General features: G+C 32.9%; 1 protein-coding gene across 1 annotated transcript; it reads left to right on the forward strand.

Annotated features, from left to right (window-relative positions):
- The first annotated feature begins 5,734 nt into the window (after positions 1-5,734).
- On the forward strand, positions 5,735-10,815 carry LOC126713181 (beta-1,6-galactosyltransferase GALT31A). The gene is made up of 11 exons (XM_050412863.1): positions 5,735-6,094; positions 7,547-7,653; positions 7,728-7,785; positions 7,913-8,124; positions 8,226-8,289; positions 8,389-8,461; positions 9,378-9,498; positions 9,593-9,680; positions 9,780-9,905; positions 9,983-10,092; positions 10,486-10,815. Exons 1-11 carry the CDS (start codon positions 5,991-5,993, stop codon positions 10,632-10,634), a joined length of 1,212 nt encoding a protein of 403 aa, XP_050268820.1. The 5' UTR covers positions 5,735-5,990; the 3' UTR covers positions 10,635-10,815.
- Positions 10,816-14,769: the final 3,954 nt, after the last annotated feature.

Consider the following 14,769-nt stretch of genomic DNA (forward strand, 5'->3'; position numbering starts at 1 on the left):
CATTGCAATACAACTACACCTCCTCCTACTCTTTTTGGACCAAACTGCCATTTTTTTACTAATTTCAAGCATGCTCAGAAGCTCTTCTATATATATATATATATATATATATTTTTTTTTTTTGTGTACAGGATAATAATTTACATATATTACAACTAACATTGCATTACATTAATAATAATAATAATGTATCTTGCATTGCAATGCAAGTGCACCTACTCTTGCTCTTTTGGACCAAACTGCCCTCTTTTCACTAACTTCACTGTAGAACATAACACACACATTCTCTCTCTCTCTCTCTCTCGTTTAAATCAAAATTAAATATTTATTAAACGTAGTAGTTAAGCATAAGCACATCAAAACTTTTTTTTTTTAAGGGGGATAGCACATCAAAACATGGCTTTGCAGTTTGCACAAAAGTATACCAAAAAAGAAGAAGTGGGACAGCTAAAATAAATTCACTTCAGTAAAGAAAAGGTCAATATGCTAACTAATACAATTCACTATAATTACACTTTATATTGAAGCTGCTAGGAGATAGATCAAATCAAGAATTGTGATTAAGCCTTGTCAGAAAGTAAATAATATCTTACATTTCTTTCTCTGTTTTACTTTATATCCATAGTAAATATTAATACAAATATCAATTCCTTTCGATTATTAAAAAAAAAAAAAATCAATTCCTTTTATCATGGTAAAAATAGAAGATGATCTACTCTATTTCAAGCTTTCTCCATTTAATCCATTTATTGGTAAATATTTTATTTTCTTGCTATTGTAAAATTTTAAATAATGTGATAATTTATATAATTCATATTTGTAAAATTTAATTTGAATCAATAAATAAATAATTTTCAAATAATGGGAATAATTTCCCAGTCATGTTTAAACAATACAAAAACAGGAATATAATTTTTCTTAGAGCATCCACAGCAACTGTGGCATAATTTATGCCATTTTGTCATACCAAAAGCCTATTTTATTATTTTACCACATTATTTTACAACATCTCATTTATCAGATGTTTTATCATTCAATTCTATACATTAAAATAATATTTACTACACATTAAAATAATATTTACTACACATTAAAATAATATTTACAACTCATCAAACATAATCAACAGCCACCACACTGCTGCCAACAACCAACAGCCACCACCACACAACCACCATCTTCATCCACAACCCAAAACACAATTCAAAATAAACCCATAGCCCACCAACACCAAATCGGAAGCCCTACCTCCCCCACCACCTCAACCACAAACCCCGACAAACCCACCGCCTCCACACCCACTTCCAAACCCAAAGCCTTTATAATCCAAGTCAACCCAGACTCCAAACCCACCATCTTCATCGCTATCATTGTCATCGCCGTCATCCCAGACTCCGACCTTGTCATCGCCGTCATTGACACCGACATTGCTCCTAACCACAAAAGCTTCAATGACCAACACAATAGATCCATACCCACCCACCGCCAACCCATCCATTGGAATCCATAGCCTAGCCTATCCGAACCCACCCACCTTCATCGGAACCGAACCCAGCCAACACAATCTGAATCCACACATCACTGTTTAAACCCACCCATCAAACCACAACCAAAAAAAGAAAAACCATTGCTACAGAGAGATCGGCGTGGAAGTGATCGTTAGCGCCAACGTCGGTGTGGAAGAGCAGTGAGGGTTGGGGTTTGAGGGTGACGGAGAGATGAGAGAGAAAGAGGAATAAAAAACTAATAAAAGTATATGCCACATATGTCCGTACCGTGGCAAATTTGTGAAGATACTGTAGCATGTTGCAAATTTTATAAGATTTGAAACATTTGATAAAATGAGATTTTTGATATTTGGTGTATCAAATGTGCCAAATATTTGACATTTGGCTATTTGGCACATTTAGCACATCCAGTAAGGATGCTCTTTTAGATGGTTATATGATGCTAATGTGGTAGAGAAACTTGTGCTGTCTATACTTTTTGTGAATAGTTCAAGTTTTTTAATTTGTACTCTTTTTTTTTTCTTTTTTTTTTTTCCCTGAATCATTTGTACTGGTGTTGTCAGTAGATGTCTAAATGATCCCATTAACACCCCCTTCCTTTTATTTATTTATTTTTTTTTAAATGTAATCAGCTGGAGCTAGAGACAAACAATGTCGTTATGGTTGGTCCTGTTAACGTGATAAAAATCACAGTTAAATGATGCGTTTCAGCGTTTTACGTTTGGTTTTTTTTTTTTTTTTTTTTTTTTGAACTGAACAAACAGGCAAATGATGAATGAACAGTATTTTCATTTATGATCATTAATTGAAAATTATTTTTTATTGGACACCCGCGTTTCAGGCTTTTTTTTTTTTTTTTTTTTTTTAATTAATTTTTTTTTAACTAACGCATGCAAATAGGCATATGAACAATAATTTTAGAAGTGAACAGCAATTAGAAAATGATTTTTTATTATTTTCAGTTTTTAGTAAAATAAATGGTATTTAAACACACATTTAAATTAGTTGTCATTATGGTTATATATATATATATATATATAAAGTTGCATTCAGATTTTAAAATATTTTTATTAACCAATGATCTCTTAGAGTCTGTTTAGATATCGCTTGTAGGGACACGATTTATTTAACAGCCCAAGAATGACGTTGGGCTCGTATGCAAAGGGCCCTAACAATATGATTTGTAGAGAGTGGGCTTGAAAGGCATGACCTTGGGCACATGTGGACGGTTTAATCGTGGCGTCTATGGAAGTTCTTATATGGGCGGGCCTGGCTTGACTAGCTAACCCTCCATTAGTACGGGTTGTAGGACTTAAGTCCTCGGACGCTGTCCAAGGAGTTTTATATCCTTCCCTTCCTCCCTTTTACCGAGGGAGCGAGTCCTCTTTTCTTCTGGGGGGTTTTTCCTTTTATACTAGTGTTTGTTTCCCCCCTTTAGAGTCCACGTGTAAGTTTCACTTTTCTGGGGTGCAGACCTGTCCTGTCAACCCATACCTAGAGTAGTTTGGGGTCGTTGGAAAAGTTAAAGGGTATGGTTTAGAGTATGGATTTATTAGATACAGAGTTTTGTATTATGATGTTGGCAGCTTTTTCCCTTGCCCTGCCCCTACACTCAGTTTGCCCCTTTCTTCAGGCATTTCGTGAGGTGCCGAGTAAGAGGTCGTCCTCGGCAATGACTCTCCTCAGCTTGGGCCCTGGGCCCTAAGGTAGAATGGGCCTGGGCCACGAGTTCTCTTGCCCCACACCGCTTATTACTGAAAACTAAAAACTGAAAACATTATAACAAAATAATTTTTAAATGTGTAAATAGTACTGTAGGATCCAGTTTTAAAGTTGTTTTTTGAAAAAAAAGTACTGGTGGGTTCTGTGAACAATACACAGAAACTATAAAAAAACACTAGATGCTGGACGTACTATCCAAACTCTACCTTAGATTGAAATATATATTAAATTACAACACTTAATTTTTTTTTTTTTTTTTGAATTTCTAAAATACAAGACTCTTTACAAATCACAACTATTATCATTTCTATAATATGTATATATGTAATGATAGTTTGACATTAAAATTTGATCTATTTATTTTACATTTTCTAGAATAATTTAGGCAAAATGGCTTCCAATAATACAATTTCACAGCTGATCCCGGATTCTCAAAAAAAAAAAAAAAAAAAAAAATGAGAACAGCAATTTTATTTTTATATTCTCAGGATGTGAAAGGCTAGTGGACTTCAACGCAATATTAAAATATGAATTAACAGTGAGCTAGGAGATTAGAACAAGATTTTGATTTTGTATTATATTTACGAATATTGCGTGTATCTTTGGCACGTCGAGCCCCTAAGTTTTAACATATTAAAATGGCCTTTGATCGCGAATAAGTCCTCCTTGTACACGACTGGATCAACGAGGTAAAAGTATTACATTTCTTATAATTAATTAGATGGTAGATGACCAGGATGAGCAAAAACATCACTATACAGGAAGTTGGAAACGTTCTTTCAACGCACAATCAAAATGTCAGGAATGATGGTATATTCTAACAATTTGGCATATTTTAGCAAAATGTCCTCATATTATATGAGTCATATATGATATAGATATACCCATAAAAAAAAAAATAAAAAAAAAGGTTGAAACAAGCAATTTTTACAAAGACAATCATAATTCTACTTTAGAACTATTCCAAGAAGTTACTACAATATTTTGGAAGATGGTTCAATTTAAATTTCACCACCTATCATCATAACTTTGACTCATTGTTTCCTCATTTTCATACCCAAAAAAATAAGTTACAATAATATCAAAGGGTGTAAGAGACAGTTTGGGGCCTATTAAAATCAATTTGAGCACCTGACAAAGTTGGATCAATCATTAATATTGATTTTGATAGGGCACTTAATAACATCAGGAAATTTCATTTTCGTTGTGTAATAAGTAAGAAGAAATTTTTACAAATGGTATAGAGAGAAAGAATACAACTTGGTGAAAGAAACTTTTAATATATGAAATTTTGCTTTTGTTTTCATTTTACAAAAATGAACACTGTTTTTAACAACTAAACAATGTTTATAATGGTAAATTGTAATTAAGGTAGTTCACGAAACCTTATCATAAATTTCATTTTTATTATGCATCAATTATATTATGTTTATAATTATATAAAGAAATTGTATACTTAAACAGTTAAACTTATTGTACGAAAACTATTTTTCTTTATCTAAAGTAAAAAACCAGAAAATACAGCAAATGAAACCGTACTTCCACTGATTGTGGTACACCAGTTAATGGGAAGTTGTTTTCTGATCCGGCACAGAAAAATTTAAAGACTATAAACAAATTGTAAAAAAAGAAAAAAAAAAAAGAAAAAAAAGAAAGAAAGATAATATGATCCAACCAAAGTAAGTGGTGCCGTAGAGGAGGATATAAATTTTTTCACCAACATTTTTTGCAATGTTTGAATTTACATATTATGAACTTATAATTAGTGTTAATAAAAATAATATCCACTATAAGTTCATTTAAAGGTGACTATTTGCTTTATTTTTTCTGTAATAAGAATATTTGTGATATTTGGTATTAGTTATTATCGTAAAGTGGTATGAAGTTGATGAGTTCACATTGAAGATTTTGGGTCTGTTTATTACAGTTGTTTAAATAACAGTTTTCAGTATCTAAACAAGGGAAATGTTAACGAGTGCCCTTAGGACACTGGTTAAGAATCCAAATAAAGAAAGTTTTTATGGAAAAAGAAAAAAAAAAACAATTAATGTTTTAACAACTTTTTTCATTTCCCATAAAAGTGATGTCAAAACTTTCCTAAAATGGATTCTTAACCAGTGCCTTAAGGGAAGCATGAAAATACAAACAACACTATTAGAATTCAATTACCAAATTGGCCTTTTATTATTATTTTTTTAAAAAAACTGTAAAACAAGAAAAATCGTGAAAATTATTGGATAGAGAAAAAGCTGTTCACTCATTCTGAGCCAAAAAGAGAAAAAGGTAAAAAATGAAAAATGAAAGAAGAGCAGAGATGTCAGGTAGAAAATCGTCGTGATTGCTTGAAAATAAAGGGGTATTATTGGTAGCTGGGGTTGTCGTGACTTTTGTTAAAGGAATTCCGTATGTTTTTTAAACATTTCCCCGTGACAAAACCATCAAACACAACATTTTCATTAAATAATTTATTTAAAAAAATAAATTCAAACACAACATTAATACTAACTTACACAAGTGAAGTTCATTCCCAAGTGACTTTTGAGTTGGGTTGAGAAAGCAAAAGCAAAAATCTATCTCCATTTTTTCATTTTGCCTAGGAGGATCTACACGTTTAAATTTGGAACATCATTGTTTTCTCGTTTTTGGTAATAGTTTTATGTTTCTTCTCTTATGGGGTCCTTTGCTTTCCCCTTGTAACGCTCACATAAAAGCTTAAAGAGGAAGCTTCCTTATCAAGGTGAAGCTTTTGAAGATTGCAGAATGGGTCTCAGCAGACCTCACAAAGCTGGCAATGGGGTCTCCACCAGATGGGTTTCTCTCTTCTGCATTGCCAGCTTCTTCTTGGGTGTTCTTGTTATCAACAGGTACTCTCTCTCTCTCTTAGGAAAAGAGTAAGATCTTGTATTGAAGTGCTCAACTTTTAGATTTGCTGCTCTTTCTAATGGGGTGGAAGCTTTCACTGTGTTGATCTTTTGTGCAAATGGGTCTTCTTTTTTTTATGCCCCTTCTGTTTCCTTTTGCTTATATTAAAGAATTTCAGAGGTTATGATGCAGAACAAATATGAAAAGTGCTGTCTTTATGAATAGATTTGATCCTTTCGTTTCTTGATTTAATAAGGGTCGTTGCATTTGGATTTCTGGTTCCAGCTTGAGACTTGTGCTATTCTAGAATCTTTCTAATTCTGTGTCTAAGTTATTGTTGGGTTGATGGGGGCTGTTTTTACAAAGATACATAAATTTTTAATACTCAATTAGTTGTTGGGGAGTAAGACCAATGGTGCTAATTTATTGAGTGGTATGATCTCTTGGCACTTCAGTAAATTAAGGTGTAAACTTGATGATGCTTAGCTTTGGACAATGGCGAGCTTAGTTAAATTGCCTTATGTTTTCCCTAATACGTTGCTGCATTAGTTTAGAAGTTGGTCTTTGTAGTTAAGTTGATTTTTTGGAGCTTGCTGATTGCTCTCAAGTCTAAGAGCAGCTAATATGCAAAACATCAGTTAGTCAAATTACTGAAATTTTGATCCTGATTGATTGCAATGAACTTGAGAATTTGTCAAAAGCTGATATTTAGGATGGACTGATGGCAGGTATCAAAAATATAGGAAGTATGACTTCTGTTGAAGTTTAAGCTGTCATCTTTTTATGTCTATAAAGATCATTACCATAATATCCAAGCCAAACATTGGTTATACAAAAGACAAATGTTGTGTAACTATAGCCCAATTACTTACGAAAAAAAGGGGAGTATAACCCAATGGCGCACATTCATTCAATTTGAATACTGGGCCGAAAATCAGTCTACAATCCATGAATGAGATAGCTACAGAGTAGTTTCCTTTCCAACGAACCAAGTAGATATATATATATATATATATATATATATTTTAGGTGTATTTGCTATTAGTGCTTCATCAATCCACATGATTTGTAAGTGGAAATAACCATCATTTGATCCCCTGTCAGTAGCTGACAACCAAGGCACCAAACATGATAATATGGCATCATGTGGTTTGACTTGTGCATCATATGACTTACTTTGTATTCTTGCAGATTTGTCAAGATTTTTAAGTGTTCCAAAGTGCTAATAGAATTCATATTTCAGTTTTAATAAATTGTCATATACTGAGGTCAAAGAGGTCCTCTATCATACTAGATAAGACATTAAGATCTCTGCATTTCCTTTATATGCTGATCTATTTGTCTTCATCATGAATGTGATTAAGCTTGTTAGACTTGTAGCTGAAGGTAGATTCTTTTCCAAAATTTTGTTATTCTTGTGAACATCCATTAATGAATTGCTTATACATTCACAGGTTTTGGGCTATTCCTGATCCGGATAAACTGGATGAGGAGGCTTCATCAATGGAGAAACATAAATCAAGAGCTCTTAATCCCACAGACGACTGTGAGAAGAAGGCAAGTCTCAAGAATATTTTTATCATAGGCTCCACTGCCTTTATTAACAAATAATATTCTTCAAATTATTACAGGAAGCGATTGTTCGGGCGGGGGACATCCTTTCTCAAGTTTCACAAACACATGATGTGATCATGTAACGTTCTATATCCTTCTCAGTACTATTTTAAAGAATTTAGGCAGTATCTTAGATGTTGTAATTGTGCACCCTTCTATATCATGTAATTATTTTAAATGACACATTAATGTCTCAATGCTTTCAGGACATTAGACAAAACAATCTCCTCATTAGAGATGCAGCTAGCTGCAGCTAGAGCTGCCAAAGTTAATGATGATGAGGGATCTCCAGTGGTTACAAATTCAGGAAGTGAGCAATTCAAGGATCGCCCGAAGGTATTCTTTGTTATGGGAATCATTACTGCATTCAGCAGCAGAAAGCGGAGGGATTCAATTAGAGAGACATGGATGCCCCAAGGTTCAGTCCTAAACTTAATAGCTTTTCTCTTAAAGTTGACATTAAGTAGAAGTTAAAATAAACTCATTGCTAACATACTTTGGCTTTTTTCCCCAATTCAGGTGAAGAATTAAGGAAGTTGGAAAAAGAGAAGGGAATTATAATGCGGTTTGTTATAGGACACAGGTAGTTTACTTGAACTTGCCAGAAATTTGCATACCACAGTTGCTTGCTTCATACTATTAATTTTGACAAAATATAGTGGTTTAATTTTTTGGTCATTAGTGCAACTCCAGGTGGTGTATTGGATCGCGCTGTTGATGCAGAAGACGAGCAACATAAGGATTTCTTACGACTGGTATGGTAAACTGCTTGGACCATGTTGACCATTATCTCTAGTTATTATTAAATCAGGGGACAATGATGTGGCTGACGTCACTAGGTCACTGATTCTACTAGTGGGTCAGTCTTTGAGCTGGTTGTTTGATTAAAAATTGTAATATAATTGCAAAATATATTGAAATTGAGACAATTAATTTGAAAAAGTTGGTGCAAAAATTATAGCATACATGCACAATAATATACACAAGAAAAAATTGAATACTAGTGTAAGTACAACAACAAAATCTTAGTTCCAAAACTTTAATGTCATGAATACTTATGTGAGTACAATAAGACTAATGGGATATATTTCCAAATTTTACAAAGATATAATTATTTCAATATCAAAATTATAATGACTAGTACATTTATTTTTTATTTAAAAAAAAAAATTGAAACTCAATACTAAGATATATATATCTCACAACTCAGGTAAAGATAAAATATGCATGGTGCATCAGATTGACTATGGCGATTCAATGAATATTATTTAAATTGAATGTTTAAGTTGTGTATTTATTTATGATGATGGATTCCTTTCCTTTTTGTTTGAATTAGCAGTTATAATTTAGAATGCAATATTTTAACATATCAGAGGAAAACCTTGCTGATAATATTTCACTAAGCCATCAAATATCAGAAGTCTGGGCTGTAAGCAGGAACTTAACTATTCTTTTACATGTAACTTCAGTTAAATCTAGTTAAGCCAGCTAATTAATGTTCCAGAATAAATCAGGACCCAAGGAACTAACTTTCGAAATATCTGATCAGCTTTACATATTGTTTAGAATAAATCATTTGATTAAAATTTATTCTCTGAGCTTATGCAGTTTTAATCCTTTGATTAAAATTTCTTCTCTGAGCTTATGCAGTTTTACTTCTGTATTTTGCAGAATCACATAGAAGGATATCATGAATTGTCAACAAAAACTCAAGTATACTTTTCAACAGCTGTTGCTAAGTGGGATGCTGATTTCTATATAAAAGTTGATGATGATGTTCACATAAATCTTGGTTAGTGTGTCTGCAGTCTAATATAAACGTTTCTACCTTGAAAAAAAGGTGCAATATTGGGGGCACTGAATTGATAATTTTCAACATTGAACAGGTATGGTTGGTTCTACCTTGGCCCGCCATAGATCAAAACCACGGGTTTATTTGGGTTGTATGAAGTCTGGACCTGTCCTGTCACAGAAGTAAGCTGTCCCCCTTTTTTTTAATATGTTTTTTGAGTTCTTAGCAATCTTCATCTATGGATGTCATTCATCAGATCTACTTTTGGCTACTAAATGCAGAGGGGTCAAATATCACGAACCAGAGTACTGGAAATTTGGTGAGGAGGGAAATAAGTACTTTAGGCATGCAACAGGGCAAATCTATGTGATCTCCAAAGATTTGGCCACATATATTTCTGTGAATCGGTAAGTTATTGAAATAAAATCATTCTATACTTGTTATATGACCTAATTGTTAATTAATGCTTTTTCCCCTGCTCTAGGCAAGTACTTCATAAATATGCAAATGAAGATGTCTCTTTGGGTTCTTGGTTTATTGGTCTTGATGTTGAGCACATTGATGATCGGAGCCTCTGCTGTGGGACACCTCCTGGTAAGCTTGAATTTCTAAAAGATGAAGTCCCTTTCTTTGATGTTCTCCGCTGTTTCTTGTTTAAATTTCATATTCTCATAGTGCAACTTATATTTTACTGGATATAGTAAAAAGGCAATAGCCAATATCAATAGTTTATGCTCCCCAACATTGTCAGCATTACAAGTTCATGCGTATGGTCAAAAGATCACTTGATATGACCTATATTCCTTCAGGTACTGGTACATTTGAGCCGCACATAGTTCTGAAAGAGTTATAGGCCTTTCCCAAAAGATATTATGGGTTGAATTCTTTCAAGAGTTTGATACCATTAACAAAATCATGAACTGAACTCTTATCTTTCAATAAGTCCAAAATATTCCTTTTGTGTTGATGTTAGATTTCTGCTGACAGATTGTGAATGGAAGGCTCAAGCTGGAAATCCTTGTGCTGCATCATTTGACTGGAGCTGCAGTGGCATATGCAAATCAGTGGAAAGAATGGAGGAGGTACACCAGCGGTGTGGGGAGGGTGATGAAGCTATCTGGCACACCAGTTTCTGAAACATCTCCCTGTCGGTTGTAAAATATGTGAATGTGTGGTCAAATGGGTGGTTTAGATAAAAACTCCATCTGCCCGATTTTTGTCTATCGATGCCTCGGGACCGTTGGTATATAATTAAATTAATTACTGCACATATGGATTCTCGAGTCAGGAAATATGATGCAAATTCTTTAGTTCCAAGTTTTACTTCTTGATCGGTAGTCTAGAAAACATACTAATTTGCAATTGTTTAGTAATATATTTGAAGCATGAAATTAACTTACTATTGTTTCTTAAAAAAAAAAAAAAAAACTTACTATCATATAAAACCTTAAAAGCACAAGTACATGATTTCGTAAGAAAATAAGCAGCATTGTTGTGACCAAGTTAACAGGAATATTTGTATTGGTTAATCAATTTCTTGGCACAAACTTTGGATTTCTTTTCTAAGCAAATTCATCAATAAAGATAAGGACTGGAGCAACACCATTCCCCTGGCATGCAACTATGCATACAAGACATAGGGAACCAAATGCTTTAGAATTTAGAATCATCTTTGTAGGGTCACAATTTGGAGCCCAAGGGGTATGGGGTCTTGGTCCAAGGAGCCTAGAAACAATGAATTTGTAAAGAGTGAATTGTAAAACTAGGTCTTAGTGAGTTGGACAACGGTTAGTATTGGGTTATACAACGATTGAACACAAGTAAAACATGTTAACGTCCATAGATATTCAGTTCGAGGAGGTTAAATGAATATATATTGATCACTGTTTGAATATTATGGCCGTTTATATTGCTACAGTATTCTCTCTTCTTTTTTCTCCGTCCTGAGTGTGACAATAAATGTCATTCTTGCCGCTCCAGGAAGGACCGGCTCTCATCCTTCTAAAGTAATGTCTGTAACTTGGCTTCCCACTAAAAGTGACGATCGGGAGTCTAAGAAGGCCAAGAGGATGGCCTCACCCGTGCTGGGCTTCTCGGATGAAGATAAGGTTGGAACCATCCAACCCCATGATGATGCTCTAGTCGTCACACTTAGGACGGAGAAAAAAGAAGAGAGAATACTGTAGCAGTATAAACGGCCATAATTTTCAAACAATGATCAATATATATTCATTTAACCTTCTCGGACTGAAAATCTATGGACGTTAACATGTTTTACTTGTATTCAACCGTTGTATAGCCCAATACTAATCGTTGTCCAACTCGCTAAGACCTAGTTCTACAGCCCACTCTCTACAAATTCATTGTTTCTGGGCTCCTTGGACCAAGACCCCATACCCCTTGGGCTTGGGCTTCAAATTGTGACCCTACAATCTTCATTTGTCAAAATGCATAAAAGATTGAGGAATATGCCTTGTATGAAGGGGTTATTTAGCTTTGTATGTATATGTGCTTAGTGTCATGTTTAGTTTACCGTCATTTTGAAGCCCAAAAAAAGGAGTGGGTTGTGATAGGTTAATGACTAGCATAAAATTTAGCCACTATATTATAAATTGATTCATTATAAATGAGTGTAACTGAAATGAGAATATTAAGATTAGTAATTAAAAATATAATGAAAGGTAATATTCGAAATGAGAAAATTCACTTAAAGATAGGATGACCTTTATCAATAAAAGGACGATGGAGAGTCTTTTGAAATGATTTGATCATGTTCAAAGGAGAGTAACCAATGCAACACCAAGAAAGAGTGTTGATTTAAGTTAAGTGAACCAAAAAAAAAAAAAAAAAAAAAACCACAAGTAGAAGAAGTAAGAAAAAAACTTGCCAATTAAAGAAGTCATGGAGTTGACTTCAAATAGAATAAAATGGCGAAAAAGAATATATGTGGCCGACTTGATTAATCTTGTTGAGGATTTATAATCAACTTCAAAAATTGGAACTAAGGCTTGATTGTTCTTGTAAAGGTGAAAAATGGTGTTACTTTATTTAAAATTAGTTTTTTTTTTTTTAAATAATTTAATAAACTTCATTATGTGTACTTCATATCATAATAGATGGGATTGGGCCCAAGAAGAACTCTTTTTTTTTCCTTTTTTTTTTTCGAGAAATTTGAAGATCACTCTTAACAGCACAGTGACCCAAGGCTTTCTGCTTAAGAACTTTTATATGCCGTACGATTTTGAATGTGTTTTCAATTTCCAGCTTCATTCATTGACTTCAAAAGAAAGAAGTATGGGTGTGCACTTGAAATGGTCTTCTGCGAAAAATAAGGGGTGTCTTTGATTTCTAACAAGTGTGAACTCCATGTAAGCTTTGGATTTCGATTTGACCAGTCAACTGTCAATCTCTGGAAATTCTTGACCTAATATGATTTTGATTTGGGCTTCAATGAAATGTTCAATATTTCTAATTCTAATAAAGTAAAAAATCCAAATTCACAAGGGGAAGTCTATTTCCCATAATCCAAAATACTTTAATACTTTGTGGGTTTCACTTAACTCAAACTGATAAAATTTTTGATGCGCAAAAAACTGATTGGTATCTTAGTTTGATGATAAAAAGCTATTATCAAGAGCGGACACTATAAGTTGAAACTTTCTAAAAAAAAAAAAAAAAAAAAAAAACTTCAATACTTTTAGTTAAAATAAAAATATTAGAGGTCTAAGGGTAAAATTTTAAGATAGGATTCATATTAAAAACTTTGACAGAACAAAGTGGTAGAATGAACGAAAAATCCATCAAGTGAAAGCCTACAAGTATGAAACAATCTTGTTTTTCATAAATGTAATTTTAGCCATGTTAAAAGGGAGGGCAACTAGCTTGCTCATTCCCTTACTAGAAAGAGCATTTTTATTCATAGATCTTGATGTATGGGTAAAGGATCTACCATCCGAGCTGGATGTTGTATTTTAAGCTGATTTAGTTCATTTATAAAATATTTCTTTCCGATTCCTAAAAAAAAAAAAAAAAAAAAAGGTATGAAACAATCTACTCCCTAAACTTTGGACCAACCAATGAGGTTGATAAGGGGTTCTCTGACCTCTAAAGGTTAAGTTAGTGGAAAATTTCACGATTTAAGCTTAAAAAAAATTGTAGAATAACAAGATTTCGATAATCCTTCTTACATGGCTTAGAGGGGTATTTTTTTATATATTTATATTTATATTTTTATTATAGTGTGGTTGGTGACCAATACCTTATTAAGTGGTAAGGAAAAAGTTTAGCTCCAAACTATTTTTGAGTTATATTCATCCAATTCACCATGTTGCAATTGAAAATACTATCCATATATAATTTTAATCATATGATTTTTTTAATGATTCATGTGCTTTGTTTAAATAATATACATGAATAGTCTTATGAATCTCCATGTAATAAGTCAAAAAAGATAACTTCAAATTTGTTTGGAGCTAAAATTTTTTCAAGTGGCAAAGGTCTTGAATATGCACCATCAATTAGCCCCATTAGGAATTTGTGCTCTACATGATAAATTATATTAATGCATAAGAGTCGACTAAAAGAGGTTTCTTTTAGAGTTGTGCTATATAACATAAAAATTTAAATAAATAAATAAACCTAAAAACTCTTTTCACCTCATGTTGGGAGTTCACAAAAGTGAATCTGAAGATGTTTTAAGTAATGATCAAGGCTGAAGTCACAGAGCCAATCCTTGAGATGAAGGTTGTTTCAATAATAATACTGAGGTGATCTTACCTAGATGATTGAATTGGTCATTTCAGTTTTTGCGCTAAATATTATGAATTGATTATTTGGCATCAAAATAAAAACAATAATAAATTTGACATGTAACACAAAATTAGACAATAATTTGAAATTAAGTTAAATTCAATTTTGATTTTGATTGTAATTTCACTTAAATATAATATGTATTACTACATATTTTGGGGAACTGGATGGAAGATCTCTAGGAGGTAGCATGCAATATAATAATTGTACTTATGTTTCATCCACCATTAAATAATAATAATAATAATAAAAAGTTTTCCATCTTTGTTCGTTTGTTTTTGTTTTTGATATATAGAAGGATATGTTTGGTCAGATTATTCCACTCTTTACCACCGATGAAACACCCTAAAAATTCCATGAATCAATAGTATGGTGAATTGAACCATGGACGTTCTAAACTAATGAACCTACCACTCTAGTATTTTCGTAGAGGCTCGCCTAATTTTTTATTATTATTTTATA

This window comes from Quercus robur, chromosome 2, assembly GCF_932294415.1.
Source record: "Quercus robur chromosome 2, dhQueRobu3.1, whole genome shotgun sequence".
NCBI classification, from domain to species: Eukaryota; Viridiplantae; Streptophyta; class Magnoliopsida; order Fagales; family Fagaceae; genus Quercus; species Quercus robur.